The sequence below is a fragment of the Apus apus genome, chromosome 7, assembly GCF_020740795.1.
Source record: "Apus apus isolate bApuApu2 chromosome 7, bApuApu2.pri.cur, whole genome shotgun sequence".
Lineage (NCBI taxonomy): Eukaryota > Metazoa > Chordata > Aves > Apodiformes > Apodidae > Apus > Apus apus.
In genome coordinates, this window is record NC_067288.1 from 27,066,260 (window position 1) to 27,088,450 (window position 22,191).

Below are 22,191 nucleotides of genomic sequence, written 5' to 3' on the forward strand. Positions count from 1 at the left end.
AGCGAGTGTCACCACCGAGATGTTCATTTGCTTCAGTAGGGGGAGGGAAAAAAGTTAAATCATCATCATCATCCAATAATCAAGGCTGCTCTGTAACTGTGTGCTGTGCACGGTTGTGTATCTGAGCACGCGTTGTCGTGTTTTAATTCCTTTTCCTCTTCCACCCCCATCTTTGCAAGCCAGTGAGCTGCAAGGATTTTGTCCAGCTGCAAAGTGTCTGTTTTTCATGGAAAAGGTGCTTGTGCAGAGCACAGTCCTGAATCCTCCCAGGTAAGGACACTCCAGGACACCAAGCGTCTTGGCTGTGGCTCTTCAGACTCTTTTATTTAAATATTATTTCTTTAAAGGTAATAATATTGCCAAAGAGAAATGGATGCCCTCACAAAGAATGGGCGTAGCCAAGAGTAGTTCAGTGCAAACCCACCAATGTCCCTGTCACACCCTTCCCAGCCAGAAGCTGGTGGGACTTCCCTTCACGCCCATTGGAAGTCAGGTCCTTCTTACCCAGATGTCCTCATGCATCATCAAATCCTAAAGGGTCACTCACCCCAAGTCATCCTGCTGAGCAAGGCCCCATTTCTCGGGCATGGGAAGGTCAATCCAAAGGCAGAACACAACTCACTCCAGGATGTTTAGTCATGTTATGAGCTTTTATTTAAAAAGCACATTTATACAGCAATAATTTCGCAGATACAAACTTCAATTTTGTATTCTACAAAAGTCTTTGAATATTCTTCTCTTTACAAAATGGAACATTACAAAAATACAGACAATTTAATATGTTTTTTTTTTATACAAATGTCTCTAATTGTAGTTATTTTCATTAAAATATTACTACCACAGAACTACAATATTTTAGTCGACTATAAAAAAAATTAATTCAATGCTTTTTTAAGCAGCAAAATGTAAATAACACAGGTCAGGACACAGTTTATAGTCATAGTGGATATATCTAAAATTGTTTCAGAAATAATATTTTACATAGTTAATTTTTAAGGTTTTTTATACATTATTTATATAATATTTATATATATAAAAAAATCATAGCTTGCTATAGTTGAAATGATAGGACGGATTCTGTAAGAAGGATGTGCAAATGGCCATTATTCTGCATGCTTTGCAGGATCCCTTTGCAAACTTGTTCTGTGAAAGGGCTGCAGACCAAGAACCTGTGGTTTCTGGGCAAGAAAACTAAGATCATAAATCACACTCGCTACAGGCACAGCTGATCTACCACCGATGTCACCGCGCGCAGCGCACAACCTGGCACCTGCCGCGGCGAGCACCAGGGTGCCCAAGGGAGCAGAAGGAGGAGGAAGATGCACAAACTGACTGACACCCAGGCTGGGACAGGCCGCCCAGCAGCCCGTCCCAAAACTGCAGAATCAAAAGTTTCCCCGGGACTCAGCCCCGAGGTCGTAGTGCGAACGCGTCTTCAGCGGAGCCGCCGCTCCCCACGTGCCACCCGCCAGCTCCCGCGGGTGCGCAGAGAACCTGCTGTGGTTTTCTTTTCTGGGGGAGGGGAGGGGGAAAGCAGGGGATGCTCATTTCATGAAGGGCCATTTGTGGGTGCTGCACACGCCTGGAGGGGTCAGGCAGGACCGACCCTCGCCAGGGAGCCAGCGGAGAGGAAGAAACGTGGCTTCTCCGCACGGAGGATGGAGTTACCCAGCCTCGCATCTCAGGACTGCTTGTTGAAGGTGTGTAGTGTGATGAGAGACCCTTCAGAGATCTTTGACTGGGCAAGCTTCTCCTAAACTTAAGTCACAGTATGGAATAGAGGAGGCAAAAATGAACTAGTATCAGAAAGAGAAAAAAGCAACTCTTACAAACCAATCCCAGATCTTGACTCAGTGCTGTTTCTCACATTTAGTGCTATACAATTTAGTTGTGAGTTGTTGTGTGTTGGGTTTTTTCCTCGCAGGCACTGGAAATCTTCATAGTAGAAAAAAACAAAACCAAGAAGATGGCCAGCTTTCCAAAAATCCCTTAGTGTTCATTAGCCTATGAACAATTTGGCGTTCACTACAACATGAACACTCAAACCAATTGCACATCCAGAACTCCGGCACCTCTCTTTGTTTGCTTGGCTTTTCTATTTTGTTTGTTTTTGCTTTCTCACTGTCCTTTTGACTTAGCTGACCAAGTTGACCACCACCCCTTTCATCCACGTGTTGCAAGTTGAAAAGACCACAGAGTAAGACTTTACTGGTCAGGCAAGAAAGTCTCTCCCTACATTCTACTGTCTGATGAGATTTGAGAGCAGCAGGTAGTTGCTGTCAGCAGTCATTTTTTGCAAAAAAAAAAAAAAAAAAAAAAATTAATAAAATAAAATACAACACCCATCCAATTTCTCAAAGGTCTACACCATGTTGTGATGGTTATTTCGCTCAATGATGTCCACAGGTGAAAGGATCTCCTTCCGGATGGGTGGTGGAGGCAGGCAAGTCTTTATCTTGGGCTTGAAGAGATCTGAGACGTAAAACACCTGTAGGAGTAAGTGGAAAAGGCAAACTTAGAATCACAGGATGTCAGGAGCTGAAAGGGATCTCTGGAAATTAACAACTCCAAGCCCCCTGCCAGAACAGGACCATCTAGGACAGGTGACACAGAGACACATCCAGACAGGTCTTGAAAGCCTTCAGAGAAGGAGACTCCACAACCACTCTGTTCCAGTGCTCTGTAACCCTTACAGTAAAAAAGTTTTTCCTTATCTTTCCTTATCTTGAGGTGGAACTTCCTGTGTTCTAGTTTGCATCCATTGCCCCTTGTCTTATCACAGGGCTTGACTGAAAAGAGATTGGCTCCTCCTTCTTGACACCCACTCTTCAGATATTTATGGACATTCATAAGATCCCATCTTCTCATCTCTAGACTAAACAGCCTCCAGATCTCTCAGCCTTTCCTTGTAAGGCAGTCCCTTAACCACCCTAGTGGCCTCTGTTGGACTCTCTCAAGTAAATCCCTGTCCCTCTTGAACAGGGGAGCCCAGAACTGGACACAATACTCCAGATGTGGTCTCACTAGGACAGAGTAGAGGCCACACTGGGTGATGCTTCGTTAAAAAATCTGACTTCTAGAATACATTCAGATCTTCAAGTTACTAAAAAAAAAAAAATAAAAAGGCACTTTTGAGCTACTGAATGCCTGCATGTAACACCAAGAGCTGTGAAACCTCAAGTGCTTGCTACCACCTTTCTGTAAGATATGGAAAAAGGCTCAGACCTCTCAAAACACAGCATAAAGCCATCACAGAACAATGTCATTTCTCAGTGCGTCATCACTGAGTGCAACACCCAAACCTCTGCTCAACAGGTTGAAAAGCCAGGAAACAGATACGTGGCCCACACGCCAATGAAACAACAAAGGTCTCTGAAAGGCTGGCCTGACTCATGGTGGGTGGTTTTAGGGATGGAGTTGGCATGAAAGTTCTTTCAGCCAGACACCAGGTAGGCAATGAAAAGCTTTCAAATCAAAGCTGTGTTAAAAGTTGTTGGCAATGAGTCAACAGTGAGTGACACTCCTCTTGCCCCACCAAGACACTGGTACAGAGCCGGGGTCTGGTCCTGCAGCCAAAGCCTGAGGAGAAGAGGATCTATTGCTGACTTCTTCTTCCTAAATATCGCGTGATGTAACCCCTCTGCCGGATGTGAAAAAGCCAGCACTTGGTAATTTTGGGAGGTAGCAACACAATAAGAAACAAAGTGCTGGGAGGAAACTTCCACATCCTCCCCTGGCAGCCGCTGCACAAAGCTTATCAGTCCTCCAGGACTGGGGCACTTTCTCCCTTGCCAAACCCTGTGCCAGAAGGGAAAAGAGTCAGACAGTGCAGATCCTCTGGACAAAAGGGGCAAAAAGTGGAGAGGACTCATCGTTTCGTCAGCTGGCACCAAAGTCTTAACCTTTGGTCCCACCACCAACTGCTTCTGCCTCATCTCAGCCATCCTCAAACACCATTCACACCGAGCTGTGGGTTTGCTGAGCCAGAGCCTCAGGAGGAGCAGAATGTGGTTGCAGGAATTAGCACATTTGCGTTTTCTCCCACAGTTCTCAGATGTAACATTTAAAGAGCAAGATAAATCAATACAATAAAGAAAAATAAGGCCGAGGTGCTCAAAGGAGTAACAGCAGATTAGCACAGCCAGGCTGGGTAACGTGGGGAGGGGGCAACAGTTTTTCCCCTCTGCACATCCACGTTTCCTAGCTACCCAGAGCCCTACACAGGAGGTTTAGTTGTCCTTGGAAATAACTTTTGCAAGTCCCTGTCAGCACAGACAGATAAGGAACTGAGCTGAACAGTGAACCTGCTGTGTCAATTTACTCCTAGAATTATAAGCGGGGATGCAGGAAGCCAAGCTGTTGTTGCTCAGCTTTTATTGCTTCATGGAAATGCAGGGAAGGAGCTGACGTATGAAGCAGCTCTTTATTTTTTTCTGTCTATTAGTGTCTGGCTGCCTAGTTGTATAACAGAGCTGATAAAGTTGTTTACAGGGCACCCAAGCAGCAACATTTGTGCTTTTGGTTAAATAACAGGATCCAGCTGAACCCGCCAAGGATGGCAGGCTGGAGCTTGGCCTCTTGCTGCAGCATCACAGTGTAAAGGAGTGTGGAACTGCTCTGGCAGTGGTTTTCTTTTGGGTTGTTAATAACTGTAAAACCCCTGTTCAGCTGGCTCGGTGTATTTCTGATGCCATCCTGCTCGCTTGCCCACCTCAGAGAGCTGGACTCAATCAAAAAGATGTCCAATTTCTGCCCCAAGATAGCCGTGACAAATCAATTTATGGGAGGAGATTGCTGAATGCAAGAAGCATATGGGGATTACACCAAGTCTGGTCCTTATTTTGGACAGGAATGAGTTATGGTGGAGTGTCATCCTAGGTATTTTAGCTTTTACTGTGCTGCTCACTGCTTTTAATTCAGAGACTGGGTAAGAGGTTTCATTTCTCTTTAAACTGTATTTCACTTGAACATGGCTGGAGGTTATACAAACACTTATAGGAATCATGAAATGTGATCTTTGGGGGTTAAAAGAGTGTGTTAAATCCTCCTAATGCTTGAACTGCTTAACACAAAAAAGGACTAATAAATGTGCAAAGTTTTTCACTTGGATTAGCTCCATTTCCTGTAGAAGGTGCTCTCCACCCATAAAGAAAACTTGACAGCAGAAGACTAAAGCGTGTATTATACAAAGTATGCCAGTACCTTATATTGCCACTTAAAAATTCCTATTCCTTTTCATTATACTGCAGAAATCCTTAATCACATACAGAGAGGTTAAAACAACTCATCTGAGCTCACCAGAGCAACACCAGGAGCACGTCCTTCAGACATCTCTCCTTTTCTCTCTCTCCATCATGAGACATAAACTACACAACACACAGCAGCCTGCTTACAGTGAGTATAAAAACTCTCCATTTAAGAATTCCTCATCGTATTTCACCCTGGATCCAAGTCTGAATGTTTCATCAGCTGGAAGTGCTTGACACTAATGTCTTCTGGTTGTTATTTCAGGCACTGAAGGACAAACGTGTCTGCTGCAGCACAACCTGGATTTAAGCTCTGGCAGCCCTGGGAGATGAAACCCACAATTGGTTTCTACTGAAAATTACAGCCTGATAACTATGGTATTTTAACAGCCCTTGACTATCATCAGAGAGGACTCTTGAAGGCTTTGTTGGGGGAAGGTGTGTCTGGGAGCACCCAGGGTGGGTTGGAGGTGATGAGTCTGTAGGCCCCTCCCTCTGCTTCAGAGCATCCCAGGCACGAGAGCTGGATCCCAGAGCTTTTATCAAGAAGCTGCTAAACTCTACGTTTAATGCAAACTCCTTGGGAGTCTCAGGGGGGCTCTTCTCTTTGTCCCTTGCTGCCACTTCCCAAAAGTCAGCCAGCCCCACCTGGGCCATGGTTCACACCAGGAAAGCCAGGTTTGGGAGAACAAGAACACATTGCTAGTTCTTCACAAGCAGCCAGAACGGGACAAGGGGTGGCTTTAAACCCTGTCCTAGTCCTCAACTGTTGCCCGAGATGTTCCCAGCCATGCCTGCCAAGGGTGTGGAGACAGCTGCCCTTCCAGAAGCTGGCTGGGAAGAGCAGTGCAGGTTGCCCCAGGCTCGCAGGCATACCCTGCCTGTGAAACTCCAAGCAGCTGCTTCCTATGTGGGTTTACCTCGACACAGGAAAACCAGCCCAGCACCACCGCAGCCTCCCCTTCCCAGCACAGCTTCCAGCTGCCAGAGGGGACAGCCAGCCCTGCCACTTGTCCTGGCCAGGAAGCATCCGGACACCCATCCCGAGCATCCGGAGAGCTATTGTCTTTCTGAAACTCCATGGATGGATCCGCTGGTCCCTACTCCCCCTGTAAACTGCTGTACCCCACTTCCCAAGCAGGAAGGTGCACGGAGAGGTAAATATTCCCTTGTAAAAACTGCCTGGTGATGTGCACTTGATGTATCAACAAACCCAAAAGATACAAACTGAGGCAGCAGGACCAAGACAAGCTGCTCTGTTACTCCCGTCCTTGCTCAGGGCCTTTTCTCCTCAGGGTTGCCATCACAGTGCTCCAGCTGACTGCTGGGATAGGAAATGATTTCCAGGATTTGGAGAAACACACTGCCAATGTTGGAATGAAGGACATGGGACCTGTAACACTGTTGCTGGGAGCAGGCCTTACAGCAACAGCAAACCTCTCTTAATTTTCCCTCTCTGAGTTTGCTGGCCCCACATGGGACATTGGCATGAGGCAATGGCGAACGGCTACAGCTCATAATACTTCATAAAAACTTCCCAACAATGACATTTTTGTCTTGGCTTTGGAATACTATCAATAAGTGGAAAGTACATTAAAAAATCCTATTTTCTCTCCTTGCAAAATAAACTATTAGAGAACTCGATACCTCCAGGGTTGCTTTACTTTTAGATCAGTCAGAAAAACCCAACAAAACCCAACCAAAACACCCAAACCCCAAGAAAGTGGCAAGCTGTTAAAACTTTGCTCTCAGGAAGCTGCACAAACACACAGGACTGACCGTAACCCCCAGCCTCTTGTTTTCAGGCAAAGCCCAGTGCCCCCCACCCTGCCTGCTTTCAGCATCTCCATGTGTCACTTGGAGTTACAGGGCTGCACAATCAGGTCACTCTTTGGAAATTAAATGGCATGGGAAGGAGCCTGGCAGCTGCAGAGCAGTGGGCAGGGCTTTTGTTGGCCGTGTTCTCACCAGCCCTTCTGCTACATTAAAAACCCACCACGAAATGGGGCACTTGGCCTCCCCTTGCCAGGCAGGCACCAGAGGATTGGCTCTTGGCTACATTGTGCAGGGAAGAACCATAATCCCAACAATCCCAAGCTCCCTGTTTGGGTCCTGGGGGAAAGACTTGCAAATGAGTCGATGCTTGTTACCCAGGGTGGCTGGAGGAGCACATAATGTTGGTCAAGAGGGAAATGCTCTTCCTGTTTGAACAACTTTTCAGGACCTGAACTCTCTGGGTGAAGGGGCTCTTCACCTTGAGCCTCCTGGAGGTCAAGCTGATGGAGGAAAACCCTTAAATGTTTTATTTTTCCCTGGATATGCTGTTTGGTGGGGGAGGACAGCAGCACCCTTGCTTGTATCAGCAATAGTGTGACGAGCAGGACTAGGTCCCCCTATACTCTGCACTTGTGAGGTCACACCACAGATACGGGCCCTTCAGTAAAAAAAGGACACGGAGGAGCTGGAGCATGTCCAGAGAAGGAACAAGGCTGATGAAGGGTCTGGAGAATAAGTTTTAGGAGGAGTATCTGAGAGAAGTGGGGTTGTTTAGTCTGGAGAAAAGGAGGCTGAGGTGAGACCTTCTTGCTCTCTCCAACCACCTGACAGGAGGTTGGACCAAAGTGGGGACCGGTCTCTTCTCCCAAGTAACAAGTAACAGAAGAAATGGCTTCCAAGTTGTGCCAGGGAAGGTTTAGATGGGATGTTAGGAACAATTTCTTCCCCAAAAGGGTTGTCAGGCCCTGGAAGGAGCTGCTCAGGGAAGCACTCACCACGCAGTAAGCCACCAGGGCTCCCTGTGCAAAGCCTGCCAGCACGTCGGTGGGGTGATGCTTGTGGTCCGACACGCGGGACAGGCCGGTGTAAAACGCCATCATGATGAGGGTGAACTGGAGGAGGGGACGGAGCAGGCGGGCTCCCTTCCACGTGAATCTGGCCTGCAGATAAAACTGTGGAGAAGAGAGGAAAAACAAAAAAAGTTGCATTAATTTCAGGGCAGCAGCAAAGGTGTGCCCAAAACACACTTGCAGGGCGGCAGCTGCTCTGTGGGGCTGGCCGTGGGGCTCGGCAAAGAAGAAGGATGCTTCCTGGAAATGTGTGGACTCCCAACAGGCAGAAGGGAGCAGAGCTGGTGGGATTTGTCCCGTGGAGGGGATGTGGGCAGAGGCAGGTGGACACAGTGGCTGGTGAGGCAGAGCCAGCAGCTTGGGACCCACCACATCCCAACTCACCCCCTGGCCCCACCTCAGCCTCCAAGTCCCTGAAGGTCACACACAACATCCCATCGGGCCCAGTAAGGAAATCCCTCCCCACCACTATTTAGAGTGTGTAAGAGAAGCAAGGTTCCAAATTTAGGGCACCCATGACATCTCTCAAAGGAAAACCAGGAATCAACACATGATGCCCCACCTCTGGAGCCAGCCTCGAGGATTTGCAGACACAGCCACAAGCGCTAATGATGTTCATGCAAAACACAGTCCTCCCAGATTGCTGTAATTCTTCCATGGCCTGGGAAGGCACCATGACCCAGCGAGGGAAAAGCAAGGTCCTGGCTCGACCCAAAAAGATGAAGCTGACATGATGTCAAATGGACATTCCCCCCCCTGCTCCACGACTATCTCAGGCCTGTTTCCGTTTCAGCCAGTGGGCACGGCCAGTTCCTGTGGGAACCAGGAAGCCAAGCGGGAAGAGAAGACAGGAAAACAGCAACTCGCTGCCCAGATGCGCGGGGCTGGGCGGGGAGGAAGGCTGTGACACCACAGCAGCCTTTGGGCCTGGGGGGGAGAGAGGCACTGCGTGGTTCAAAGAGTGTCAAAAGCACCTGGAAAACACTGCTGGGCTCCTGCAGCTGGGACCTGCTGCCCGTGGGCTCAGCGGGTGTTTTCTGCTTGTTCCCAAATGAAGCGCTGGGAGTCAGAGCCAGCGGGCTTCATGGGACTCTGCAACATCAGAGGGCTGGAAAGAGGTTTAATACCCATTTACGATCCCTTTTACACACCCAGAGCAGTTTACACTGCCTTGATATGAAAGAGAATGAAGCTCTCTCTGGGTTCCTGAAACCACAAATAACTTAATGACACCATTTACCTATGAAAGCAGAATTAATTGAAAAGCTGATAAGGAGGAAGTGTCGTTTTGGCCAATTTAGTATATTTGGCTGTTGCATAAACATACTATTTACCCCTTTTTAGAAAGAACACACACTGGGCTTTTTAGAGGAAATGAAACATCATGTCATTTGAATAGAGCAGATGCTCCAAATTATTCAAATTGCTAGGCAATTAACATGGAAGAGAGCAGTACCAAACCAGCTCGGTGCTGGGTATCACGTGTTACGATTCCGGGGAATATCTCTGCAAACCAGCCTGAGTCTGGGAACGAAGCCACCTCACCACCGTGCACACCCCACACCCTGCACACCCCACGAGTTACAGCTCTCCAGGTCCCCACTGCCAACCCACACCATGCAGCCCAGCAAATGCATCAGGAGGCTGGTTCTTTGTGGTCATAGTTTCTATGTTCAGGAGAAAGATGAGTCAACAATTAACATATCAAAATTAAGAGGCAGGTTCTGTCCAGAAGGACGTACAAAAATGATGAAAAACCCACAAGTAATGAGGAGGTGCTTTCCCTCCAGGTAAGACGCAGCCACCACTGAGCTGGAAAGCTGGAGCTGTAAAATAGCACAACTCCATCCTGCACAGTTACTTGCAGTGATTTCACAGCAGGCACTTCATCCTGCAAGCAAAGATCTCTGTGGTTCATTAGCAGGGAACTGCATTTTTAGTTAGCAGTGCTCAGGCTGGCTGAATTGCCATTGGCATGATACTTGTGCAGCCAGTGATCTGCCACCAACAATAAACTGTGCAGGCAGGATCCTCCTAGGATGCATTCAGGGAAGGTGGTGATAAGAGAGCTGTGGGCCCTGACATCTTGAAACACAACTTCTGAGTGTAGAAGACAGCATTTTTAAAAGTCACATTTTTAAAGTGCCCAAAAGATACAAAAACGTGCTTCTATTGCCATGGTTTAAGCTCAGGACTATTTTCATATTCAAGAATCTCAGCCCAGTCCCGGTGACAGAGCAAAACTCAGGTTCCAGTATGTTGTGGCAGAGCAAAATTAGTACCAAGTATTGTATATTATTATTATAAACTATTACTCTTGGTTCCACCAGGAAGACTTGAAAATGAACTTTAGTTTTGAGGCTCTGTCAAACACCTTAAAAGAGCAATTTGCTGCTGGACTCAATAGCTCACCCATAGGTGAGGAAGCAAAGTGTCTATTAAAAGTTAGGAATGAAAAGCAAACCCTGAGTTTCAATACACAATAACAACACAGACACTTTTGGGGCTGAAGTATTTAGAAAATAAACATGTTTCTGTGCACACACTTTTATCCCTAGAAAAGGGATGGAAGGGCAGTGTGGCACCACACGGGGTGCACTGGGTGCCACCCAGGTCCCCAGCACCCAGCTCACACCCACACCTGCATATCTTGGAGGAGTAAACCCTCCCCCAAATAGATGCATCAAAGACACCACAGTACCAGTGTGAAGATCTCAAATGAGCTCCTTTTAACTGCAGCAATAAAAGTCTTGGAAAAATTGCTCTTTAGTTCCCCATTCACAAAGAAAAAAAACAACAGGGTAACAGCACTTTTCACATTCCACAGGCATATTATGAACATACAGTGCATTAAAAACTGTGCTCAAACACCAGGGTGCTGAGGTTCTTTCACTTAAAAAAAGTGAAAGAGGCTCAGAGGCTGAAAGGATCAGAATTTCCCTAAAACAGGCATTAGTGCTATTACTAAGAAATGGGAAGTTCCTGGCAATTTCTTAGAAAACCTGCTTCTGAAGAGTCTTTTAGGAAACCTGAGAGAAAATCGAAGTGGTGCCTGCTAAGGACTGCCAGATTTGGATGGGAACATACAGCTGGATGGGAGTCCTTCCTGGGAGGGGGACAGAGAAGCAAGACCACAACCAGGGTTACTTCCACCACAGACCATCACAGGGCAGCAAAAGTCAGGAGGAGCATCAAGAGGAGCAAGGACGGGTGGAACAAAGCGCAGTCACAGAACTGGAGTTATTTGGAGCTCCCATCCACTGTCTCCTGGCAGAGACTGAGTTACCACAAAGCAGATGGCTTGAAGGACGTCACACTACTCTTCTTCTGCCAGGGGACTTCCACAGTGTTGGTGGGGACAGTCTGCAGCCACACATAACCCCAAGCAAACCCATTGAGGAGGAGCTGGCAAGGGACGGGCTAAAAGCATCACCTCCAGCCTCCCGGGGCTTTTTTGCCACCCAGAAATTCCATCCTGTTCACACAGGGCTGAACTCCATCAACCACATCACTTGGTCACAGCTGAGGTCTCCTTCTGAGAAATGACTGGGCTTGTTTCTGACTGTGTGACCCAAAGTTACCTCCATCTCCAACCCCATCTGCAAAGAGAGTGGTACCCAAAGCAGTTTGGACACCAAACTCCTCAAACTCACTCCAGTGTAACAAGCCAGCTGCAGGAAGGGAAAAGGGCAAATTTGGCTTCTAGCACCAAGATGGCCAGGAGTCACAGACAGGAGAAAGACTCCCCAGCACCAAAGGGATGTGTTGTTTGCCTCTCCCCTGCCTTTGCTGGGCGTACAGCATCCTCCCTCTCCATTGGGAATATCCCTGTTGGGAACACAATCCACACCTCAGCACTGGCCTCTGACATCATTCCAGTTTATTCGCTTACTAAGGTCACTGCTAAGCTTGACTCCAAGTCCACAACCACCACAGAGTTTCCTTCACACATCATTGCTCAGCAGCATGAGGGCTCTGGGACCTCCTCCACCCTTCAGCAGGAAACTCCAGTGCAAAGCTCCACGCTCACAAGATCCACAAAACCAGCAACATCTCTCATTCTTTTAACACAACTCAGCAGAACACACCGAATCCAGCCTGAAGTCTTCAACCCACCACCACACATCAAACATGCAACCTGCCCTGTTTTACCCCCATTTTATCCAGCATCAGCCAACATTGCTGAGAGACAGTCATTTAGCTTTTCTGATATTAATTTTCCTGCCTCCTCTGTGTGGTTTCAGGCAACTTTGTGCCTTAAAAAAAAAAAATTCATCAGCATTATGGTCTCATGTGCTTGAGGGAAGCAGAAAGTCCCCACTGCTCTCTGCAAAGACTGTCCAGCAAAACTAAATCTGGAGGTGTGGGGTCAGGTCCAGGGGGCTGTTACCTCCTCCTTCCTCAGTCTGCTATAAATATGTATTACAGGCTCCCTCAGCCAAGGAGTAACAAAGCAAGGAAAATTTAGACAAAGAGGATTACCCAAGTGTAATTTCCCCTCTTCATTTTTTAATACAAAGGCCTGATGTTAATTGGGTGTTCTTGGTGACAAGGAGGCTGGGAGAAACTCAGCCTTGAAGTCCCAGAACTAAATCCCAGGAGATTTTACTGTGTTCCAAGTGCCTTTCCCTGGCACTTTCCCCCCAAAGCCCCGAGTCTTGGCATCTATCTGCATTTTCCTACCAGGAGCCTGTGGCCAAACTGCTTTTCCTTGATGGATACCACAGGACACTGCTGCTGTGTTGGGCAGTGTGGAAGCTGTAGTCACAGATCCAGTGGCCACCGAACACCTGGGCAAATCCATCCCCATGGTGCAGGGAAAGCCCTGTGGGATGTGTGGGAATCTGGGTATCTCTGAATAGGCCAACTAAAGCTTTCTGGCACCCGCCTCCATCAGGTGAGGCAAGCTTGAAAACACTGACAGAACATGAGGGAAGGGCTTCAAGCTGCAACAGGGGAGGTTTAGACTGGACATTAGGAAATTTTTTTTCACAGAAAGAGTGGTCAGACACTGGAACAGGCTGCCCAGGGAGGTGGTTGAGTCACCATCCCTGGATGTGTTCAAGGGTCGTTTGGATGTGGTGTTGGTGGAGATGGTTTAGGGGAGAACTTTGTAGAGCAGGGATGACGTTTGGACTTGGTGATCCCAAAGATCCATTCCAACCTGAATAGTTCTATGATTCTATGATTATCATTTAGAAAGGGCTCTAAGAGTGAAGCCAGGGAATGCCAAGAAAGACGGGAAGTGACTTATCCTTGAAATATGAAGTATTGTTCAACAGGGAACGCTCTCAGGATGCGGCAGATCGGCCAAGTCTCTGCAGCACACGCTCAGCCCTACAAATACCCCCACTCTGAGAATGCTCCTGGCAAATTCCTGGTAACCAAAGCACCAGCAGCAACCTGCTGCAGCACAGCCAGGAACTTCCCAGGAGCCAGAAAACAACCATTGAGATGATTCCCTGATTAAATCCAACAAACCCACCTCCTGCAGGTGTTGGCACGGTGGATGCCATGTTTCTAACCAGGCTTCCAAAAACCCTCTCAGTAACTGAGCTGGGCAAGAGAGTGGGGTTTATTTTGCATTGAATAAAATCCCTCTGGGTTATTACAACCTCAAATTCAAAAATTTTTGTTGCAAAGATTTTACCAGCCTCTCCAACATGACAGATTTTCTGCCTCCCTTTTTTCTAGGAGATACCATGTTCAGGCAGTGGCCAGGGAGCCAGAGGAGAGGGCTGTGAAACAAGTTAGAACAATTTAGGTTGGGAAAGACCCCAAAGATCTTTATTTCCTCACCTCTGATACCACAGAATCACAGAATTGTCACAGTTGGAAAAGACCTCTATGATGATCATGTCCAACTTGTCTCAAGTGGCATTTTTCTTCCTTCAATTTATGACTGCACACTTGGTATAATTTTTCCCCTGAATTTTTAAGGCACAAGGCAATTGAGCAGCTAGTCAGTAGGAGCCTATTACCAACCCTATCCCAGTTTTAGGACAAGAAAAAAAATTAAATCGTTCTTAAGGGACTGGGGGGTCAAAAATGCTCCATGAAGAGGATTAAGTGGAGCAGCCTCTTATCCTCGATCAGGCAGGGAGAAGAGCAGAAGCTGCTGATAGCCCAAGTGCTCCCCTGTGGGGACAGGGAAGGGCAGCAAAGAAAGATCAGAAGCAGCTTTCTGCTCCAAAGCATTCTGCAGGAGCTGGACATCCCTTCTGAAGCCTGCTGCAAAGTTAGAAAGCAAATCATGCAGCAGGCATTGGTGCACAGCAGTTCTGGGGGTTCCACTGCACCTCCTGCCACTGCCCCTCTGGACACCAGTGTTTCTGCTGCACTGCCACAGGCCACTTCATTTCTTGCTTGCTCCGTAGCTCCTGGCTTTTCAGAAAAACATGGAAAAAACCCAGCCAAGCAACACGGTCTGCACAGCGCCCTGCGGAAACGGGGTCAAGCCCTGGTGACTTTGGGCAGCCACTGCTGAGGTGAGCGAGGTGGGAAGATGGGAAGAGGGAAGGATGAGGACCCTGAAGGATACTGCAGGACATGACCCTATGCAAAAGGTAAAGCACTGGGTTTGGCTGCCAAAAAAGCCCTGGAGCAGCATCTCCTAAAAAAACCCAAACCTATCTGGAAGGACAACCCAAACCTTGCTGAGTATTTGGAGAAAAATCACCACCGACGTAACAGGGACTGGAAGTCCTCACTGTTTCCGGATGCCAGGCTCAAAAGCATCTCAGGCCTGACTTATCTGGCTGCCTGCAGATCTCCTTGGAAATAAATACATGCCAGTGTGAGTGATGGTTTCCAAACTCAGCTCAAAAAAGTTCTGCAAAGGCAGGGAGGGAGGGCTGAGCCTCCTGCCAAGCATCGCCGGGGTGCTCCGCACTGTAATGCAGCAAGGAGGAAACAGCCAAAATGTTTACTCAAGAAATTCAAAAGTCTTCCAAGAATGAAAAAAATAGGAGGAAAACGAGGGAAAAATTCAATACACCACCCCCAAAAGCCTGGAAAACTTAAATTACAGAAATTGCTCACAGGGAGGGGGATTAAGGGCTGACAAGGTAGGAGGGAGCAGTGGAAACTTATCATAGAATCACAGAATGCCAGATTGGAAGGGACCTCAAGGATCATCTCATTCAACCTTTCTAGGTAATACTATAGTTTTCACGAGTTGGCTCAGCACCCTGTCAAGCTGAGACTTAAAACCATCCAATGTGGGGGAATCTACCACTTCCCTGGGACACTATTCCAACGGTTGACTGTCCTCATGGTGAAAAATTTACCTCTTTTGTCCAATCAGAATCTCCCCAGGAACAGCTTGTGCCCATGACCCCTTGTCTTTTCCAATTGACTCCTTGTAAATAGGGAATCTCCAACTTCTTTGTAGCCACCCTTTAACTACTGGAACATGGTAATGAAGTCTCCCCTGAGTCTTCTTTTCTCAAGGCTGAACAAACCCACTTCTCTCAGCCTGTCCTCATATGGCAGGTCCTTCAGTCCCCTGATCATCCTTGTGGCCCTTCTCTGGACCCCCTCCAGCCTGTCTGCATCCTTTTTGTAGAGCAGGGACCAAAACTGAACACAATACTCTAATATTAATATTTTTGGAGGGTAAAGGGATGAGGAGAAGCACTGCCCAGAGATAAAAGTTTATCAGTGCTGTGTTTGTAATTTGCTTGCTACTCTGAGCTTAGAGGAGACTGGCGGGGGGGCACAAATCTTGAAAGGAATCTAAAAACTTTTCCCTGATCATTTAAAAAAAATAAACTAGGGTTTTTTTAAAAAAAAAAAAAAATCCAGAACTGAACACAAATCAGTGTCCAGCTCCTCCCAAAAAGCTGTGTGTGGGTGCAGCCCCCAGGGGTGCAGGCAGCCTGCCTCCCGCAGCCCGGCAGGAAGCACCTTGGCAGCCGCCCCGGCCCCAGCCCCGGCGCAGGAAGGGCAGAGCCATTTCTCACTGACAAAGAAAAACAAGTCCCAGCCCTTCACTCCAGTTCCAGGCAGGCAAGAGGCTGCTCCACCTGCTCAGCTGGCACGTTTGGGAACCTGCCTTCCCCCCCCCAACAGAGCCGTGACTGCCCATCTTCCCCGTCCATCCGTGCAGGAGTTTGGCTTGCCCTGAACTCTCCCCAGTGGAAACAACGCAGGGTGAACAAACCTGCACACATTTAGTAGAATTCGGATTTAATTGCAGCCTTGGCTAAATCCCAAAGCTGCACAGCTCAGCCACCACCCCAGGAATCTCCAGATAACCCCTCAGGGGCCAAGAGTGGATCTTTCTCCAGCATGTTCAGGCTCCTTTTTTTCACCCGACCTTCCCTGCCTCCAATGCTCATCGTGCCGTTATCGCTACCCAACACAGGTGAGCACCCTGGGAAAGGGGAACAGGGGATCAAGCAGCTCAGGCTGAAGCAGGGCTGAGGTACTTACCACCAAATACAGCATGGTGTAGAGGGAGAAGGACGCATGCCCGGAGAAGAAGGATTTCCTGCAAAACAAAGCAGGCACTAAGAACCAGCCACTTTAATCTTCGGTGTCACAATTTTACATGTAATAGGGTAACTGAGAGGGTGCCAGAGCAGAGGGACCCACAACCCCCCCAAGTCTTTCAGGTTATAAACCCCCCATTTTCCGCCCCGCTCACGCGCGGGGCAGAAGGCGAACGGATGGGCAGGATGCTCCCATTGTTCAGCCCTTCCTGGTCTGCTCGTGGGACAGCAGTTATTTCCAGGATAGCCCGATAACTCATCGTCTCTCCTTAAATAACCAGGAAACCGTGAAGAAATAAGAAACGAACAACTTCTCCAGTTGCTTAATTGCACCATGTGAAATGTGCCCCTGGCAGTGTCAAAACAGCCTCTGCTGGAGACATTCACCAGGGAGGTGCTGGCAGCCCTGCCTACATGAAGCCTTTTTGGAGGAGAATCAAACTCTGGTATGAGTTGGGAGGGACCTTAAAGATCATCGAGTTCCAAGCCCCCCCTGCATGGGCAGGGACACCTCCCACCAGACCAGGTTGCTCACAGCCCCATCCAACCTGCCCTTCAACACTGCCAGGGATGGGGCAGCCACAGCTTCTTTGGGCAACCTGTCCCAGTGTCTCACCACCCTCACAGGAAAGAATCTTTCCTAAAATACAATCTAAATCTACCCTCTTTCAACTTGAAACTGTCCCCCCTCGTCCTATCACTCCCCGCCCTTGTCCCTCTCCAGCTTTCCTGTAGCCTCTGCAGATACTGGAAGGTGCTCCAAGGTCTCTCTGGAGCCTTCTATTCTCCAGGCTGAACCTTCCCAACTCTCTCAGCCTGTCTTCTCAGTCCACTGCTCCACAGCATGGGACAGCTCAAGCTGCTAACCATGAGCTCAGCTCTCACAGTGAATTCTCACATTGAGCAACCACTCAGGGAAACAATAGTGTAGGAGTAAAGAGAAAGGAAAAGAAACATCATTCAGCCGAGTTCCATGACTCCCAAGGGAAACTGCCCATTGCTGCCAGACCGAGTTACAGCCTTTGCAGAAAAAGTAGCCTTCGAGTCATCTACTGCTGGCAGAGAAACCCCAAGACATACTTAGCAGGAGACACCATTTTGGTGGCAGCAACCCATTGTTGAGACACCACGGGCTCTCACCTGGCTTCCTGGACCTTGCTGTCGCTTCCCCTGCAGGTGTAGTTCTGGATGTAAACTCCCTTCGCGCAGTTGATGGTGGAGAAATCCAGATCGCAGACTTCCAGGAAATGCGGCCGCAAGCGCCCGACGGACACTTTGGCAATGTCTGTGAAGGACTGGCTGATGGCACAGCCAAAAACGAAGCAGCCCACCTGCTTGTAGAGAGCAGCCACGTAGGGGTTCTGGATAAAGGAACGTGACTTCTCCTTCAGGTAGTGGATGCGGTAGAGCTCTCCAGTTATAATCTGTGGGGGGGAATGCAATGGAGAGGTTAGAGAGCAGGAAAGATGCTCTGCAAGATGGGTGGCTAAGGCCCAGCTGAGACAGCTCCTTGTGCTCCAAGCATCTCGAAGCAGGAATCTGCTCCCACAGCCAGGAAGGAGAGCCCACAGCCCAGCATCTCCTCATCCTCCTCCCCTTCCTGCTCAAGGAGAGACTGCAGTGCTCAAAATGTTGTTCATGGAAAAAACTGATTAACAAGAAGAAAGGAAAAAAAGGTAGATTTTGGTTTAGCATGCTGGCAGATCTTTACAGAAGAGCAATAGTACCCCAGATCTACACCAGCATAGTGAGAAAAATTTTTAACATAAACCAGATATAGAATCAGTGTGTGTTTGGGAAGGAGAGGACAGATCCACTACCCTCTTAGCAAACTGATTTGGGAGGAAAACAAATAAACAACCTTCTCATCTCCCTCTCTGAAAACCATGAACACAACAGGAAGACTCAGAAAGGCCCTAACTTCTCAGATTCTGCCCCAAAAGGCCAAGCCTTCCAAATCCTTTGCCACCACCAGACCCAAATCAAGCAGCTCGAAGCCTCCATAAACACCAGCTATTTTTAGGCATTTCAAGGGGTCCTGCCATTGCCTGGCAGCAAATGACATATTTCTTGTGACAGGGGTGTTGCTGTTTGACAGTATCGGCATAATTCACAGTCAGGGAGCAGAGGACTTGACTTCTAATGATCCCAACTCTTAAAAGGCAGGTTAATGAAAATCAGGCTGTGAAATTAAGGCCTCCAAATGTCTCACTTCTCCCAAAGAGAGGCTTAAATTGTTCTCTGTCATGTTACATGCCTAGTTTTTGAACTCCAGATCTACAGCTTTAGGATTTGATTCATTATTTTAAATGGTTTTATACCTGAGTAATAAATCGAGGCAAGGTTGTTTTTTTTTTTTCCTTCTGGCCACCCCCTCATCCCTGCCCCTCTCTAGTCACAAGGACTGTGATATGTACAATTAACTGTCAGGAAAAATGCCTTCATGTTAATCCCTTTCTGGAGCAGCCAGCAATATTCCTCCCGGCGTGGCAGCCTGCCAGCAGCATGCAGGAGACAAGGCTCCCCTGCCTACCTTTTTTAAAAGCTTGGCACAACCTTTGGAAACTAATAAACTGGAAAAGTATGGCAATTAGACTAAGAGGAGATGAAGCTGTATCATTGTTTGAACTCACTCGTACCGTTGCTTGAAAAAACAAAGGTTGACCTAAGGCAGCTGCAACTGCAGCTAAGCAGCCTTTATCAAAGAGAGATACAGCTACAATAATAACTAATAAAGGCCAAGCTCTCTGCTACCATGCACAGACATACTTTGGGTGGCTGCACTGTCATCCTGGGGTTTGCGTGTCACTGCTAAGATTTATTCTTGGAAATCTGGTCCTGGCCAAGAGTTCACAAAATCACAGAATCTTAGGGGTTGGAAGGGACCTCAAAAGATCATCTAGTCCAACCCCCCTGCCAGAGCAGGATCACCCAGAGCACATCACACAGGAATGTGTCCAGGCGGGTCTTGAAAGCCTCCAGTGAAGGAGGCTCCACAACCTCTCTGGGCAGCCTGTCCCAGGGCTCTGTCACTCTCACAGTAAAAAAAGCTTTTTTCTGATGTTTATGTGGAATCTCCTGTGTTCCAGTTTGCACCCACTGCCCCTTGTCCTATCACTGGACATCACTGAAAAAATGCCTGTCTCTGTCCTCCTGACACTCACCCTTAACATATTTGTGAACACTGATGAGGTCGCCCCTCAGTCTCCTCCAAGCTAAAGAGACCCAGCTCCCTCAGCCTCTACTCATAAGGGAGATAATCCACTCCCATCATCTTTGTGGCTCTGTGCTGGACTCTTTCCAGCAGTTCCCTGTCCTTCTTTCAAGTTCTCTGGGGAGCTGCAGCTAACTGGCTCCAGCAGCACTGTAATCCTCTCAGACTCCAAAGACCATGGTTCATCTCCACTTTGGACCACCTGCCAGGACATCTACTAGCATGAGAACCGCAGAGCGAGGTTGGAGCATCTCCTGCTCCTCTTGCAGGAGGCAACTCCAGGGTGTCCTGGATGGACATGGATGCTCCTGCATGAGGGCATGGCCACCACCTGCAGTCTCCCAAAAGCCTAAATTTGCAAGAAGGGGTCCCACGAGACTCTAAACTTCTTTGCCTCTGCTTTGCAGAGACAAATTAAGGATGACATCCGATACTGGCAGATGTGCCATGACTCCAAACTCAGAAACACATCCACGTAAATCCAAGGCTATTGGCCTGGGAAAGGCATGTGACCATTTAAAAAAGGGGATCAACAAAAGTCTGGGGATTAATATTTTTCTCTCCCCGCTGGTGGTCTGGGTAATTGCACAGATGTGGCAGATTGTAAATTGGAGACTTGATTCCCTCACTAACACACTGCTGGGCAGCCATGAACCCTCCCTGCTTTGCTACAGCCACGGCTCAGCCTTAATGAGAAGCCAAAAATGGGGTGAACTTGTTTCTTTGGCAGTGCTGTCCCAGACAGAGCAGGATGGTGAAATACTCATGCAGCACAGATGTGCACCAACTGAAAGGACATCCTGAAAAGAAAACAAGTCTTAAAAGATATTAGGCTGCTTCTTATGCCGTGTGCTTCTGGCGAGCCATCCGCATGGGACGTGTGCCACACCCATGAGGTGGGCACAGCTCCCAAGGGACTGTCACACACATTTCAGGAAGATGGTCACTAGAGAGAAGCCAATATCAAGCTTCTCTGTGAATGCCTTCTGCAGACTTGTGGTTGTGCCCTTTTATCATGATTATAAAGTATCACCAGCAACCCCCTTAGCCTGTCATTACTTTTAGAGCTTTTCTAATCACTTATGTCTCTGGTGGAACATTCTCTGTGTTTAATCACACTGAAGTGTATCACCTTCAACTGTAAAACAATCAGCTAATCCAGCTGTGCAATTCAGATCATCTAGCAAATTAATTTTCTTAGGTATTTTTCATTGGCTTTCAAGACCTATCAAGTGTGGGGACTTAGGGCAGCTCAGCAGCAGTACCCATGCAAAGCTCAGGAAGAAGAAAATGTCACCATTCCCTGGCCATCCCAGGGACCATCAACATGCCTCCATGCCCAAGATGATCAATTTAACCATCTTCCAGCAAGAGAATAGTCAGGAGTGACGTACACAGCCCAGGGGCACGAGCCTCTCCAGGGTCATCTGCACAGACATCTGCCTGAAGTCAGTAAATATACAGGTATTAAAACCAAATGCATAACCTCTCACATCCTGATTGAAGCAAAGGTCTTCGCCTCTGCCATTAATGAGCACTCTGGGTGTCCTCAAGCCATTTAAAACCTGACCCGGACCTTTTACCCAAGGCTAGAACTGACCATGACAGCACATTAAGCAAGGGCGTGAAATTTTGGCTGCACCATCCAGAAGGTCAGCTCCCTGCAAGTCCTCACAACCACTGTCCTGCCTTCCAGAAGCAGACATTGTGAGCAAAAGGAGAACAGAGTCAGTGCTCTGTGGATTTGGAAGGAATTCCTATCATGCAGCAGCAGTGCTGGTATCTGGGTTACATCTGCAAAAAGAGGTCAGGCTGACTTGAATTTTCCACGCTCGCTGCCATAGCAAAGAAATCTGTTGCTTCCATTCCTCGTTAGCCACTTGTATCACTCAACAGCAAATAACCCAGCTTTTAAATTTACCTTATTAAGTTACATTTGTTGTGGGCACAGCAAAACCAGGGCAGAAATATCTAATTCTTTGGGGATTTTCTTTCTCTTTTAATTGACCTGCTACTCCATGGGAGAAAGCTGATGGATCACATCAGCAGCTGATTATGTTTCCAGTTTCTGTTCCAACTCCTGTATTTGCCACTGCCTCATTACTGATCAGAAGCCCACTCCACACAGAGCTGGCATGCGGATAGCTTAGGCAGTAATGCAAAAATGAGAGGCTTTTTTATTTCACTTTTTATGGCTTTTCCACACTTGGGGGTAATTCACCTGCAGGGCAAAATTCTGCTGTGTTTATAAATTTGAGGGTCTGGCACCTTCTGGGCTTGTTAGGAGGAGCGTGGGGTCACAGGAATGAGGCAGTTTTGGGGACCTACCTTGCAAAGCATGGTCAGGATATGGTGGAGAGATCACAAAATGATGGAGATATTCACAGCAA

The 22,191-nt window shown here is 47.8% G+C and overlaps 1 protein-coding gene across 1 annotated transcript in view; it reads right to left on the reverse strand.

The window, feature by feature from the left end:
• Nucleotides 1-631: 631 nt before the first annotated feature.
• The window catches only part of PLPP3 (phospholipid phosphatase 3), a 47,367-nt gene continuing 25,807 nt past the window's right edge, over nucleotides 632-22,191 (reverse strand). The window contains exons 3-6 of the mRNA XM_051624925.1: nucleotides 17,728-18,011; nucleotides 16,529-16,586; nucleotides 8,018-8,194; nucleotides 632-2,488 (exon numbers count right to left, since the gene is read on the reverse strand). Coding sequence (XP_051480885.1) covers nucleotides 2,363-2,488; nucleotides 8,018-8,194; nucleotides 16,529-16,586; nucleotides 17,728-18,011 — 645 coding nt within the window. The 3' untranslated portion in view covers nucleotides 632-2,362. The remainder of the gene's footprint in view (nucleotides 2,489-8,017; nucleotides 8,195-16,528; nucleotides 16,587-17,727; nucleotides 18,012-22,191) is intronic.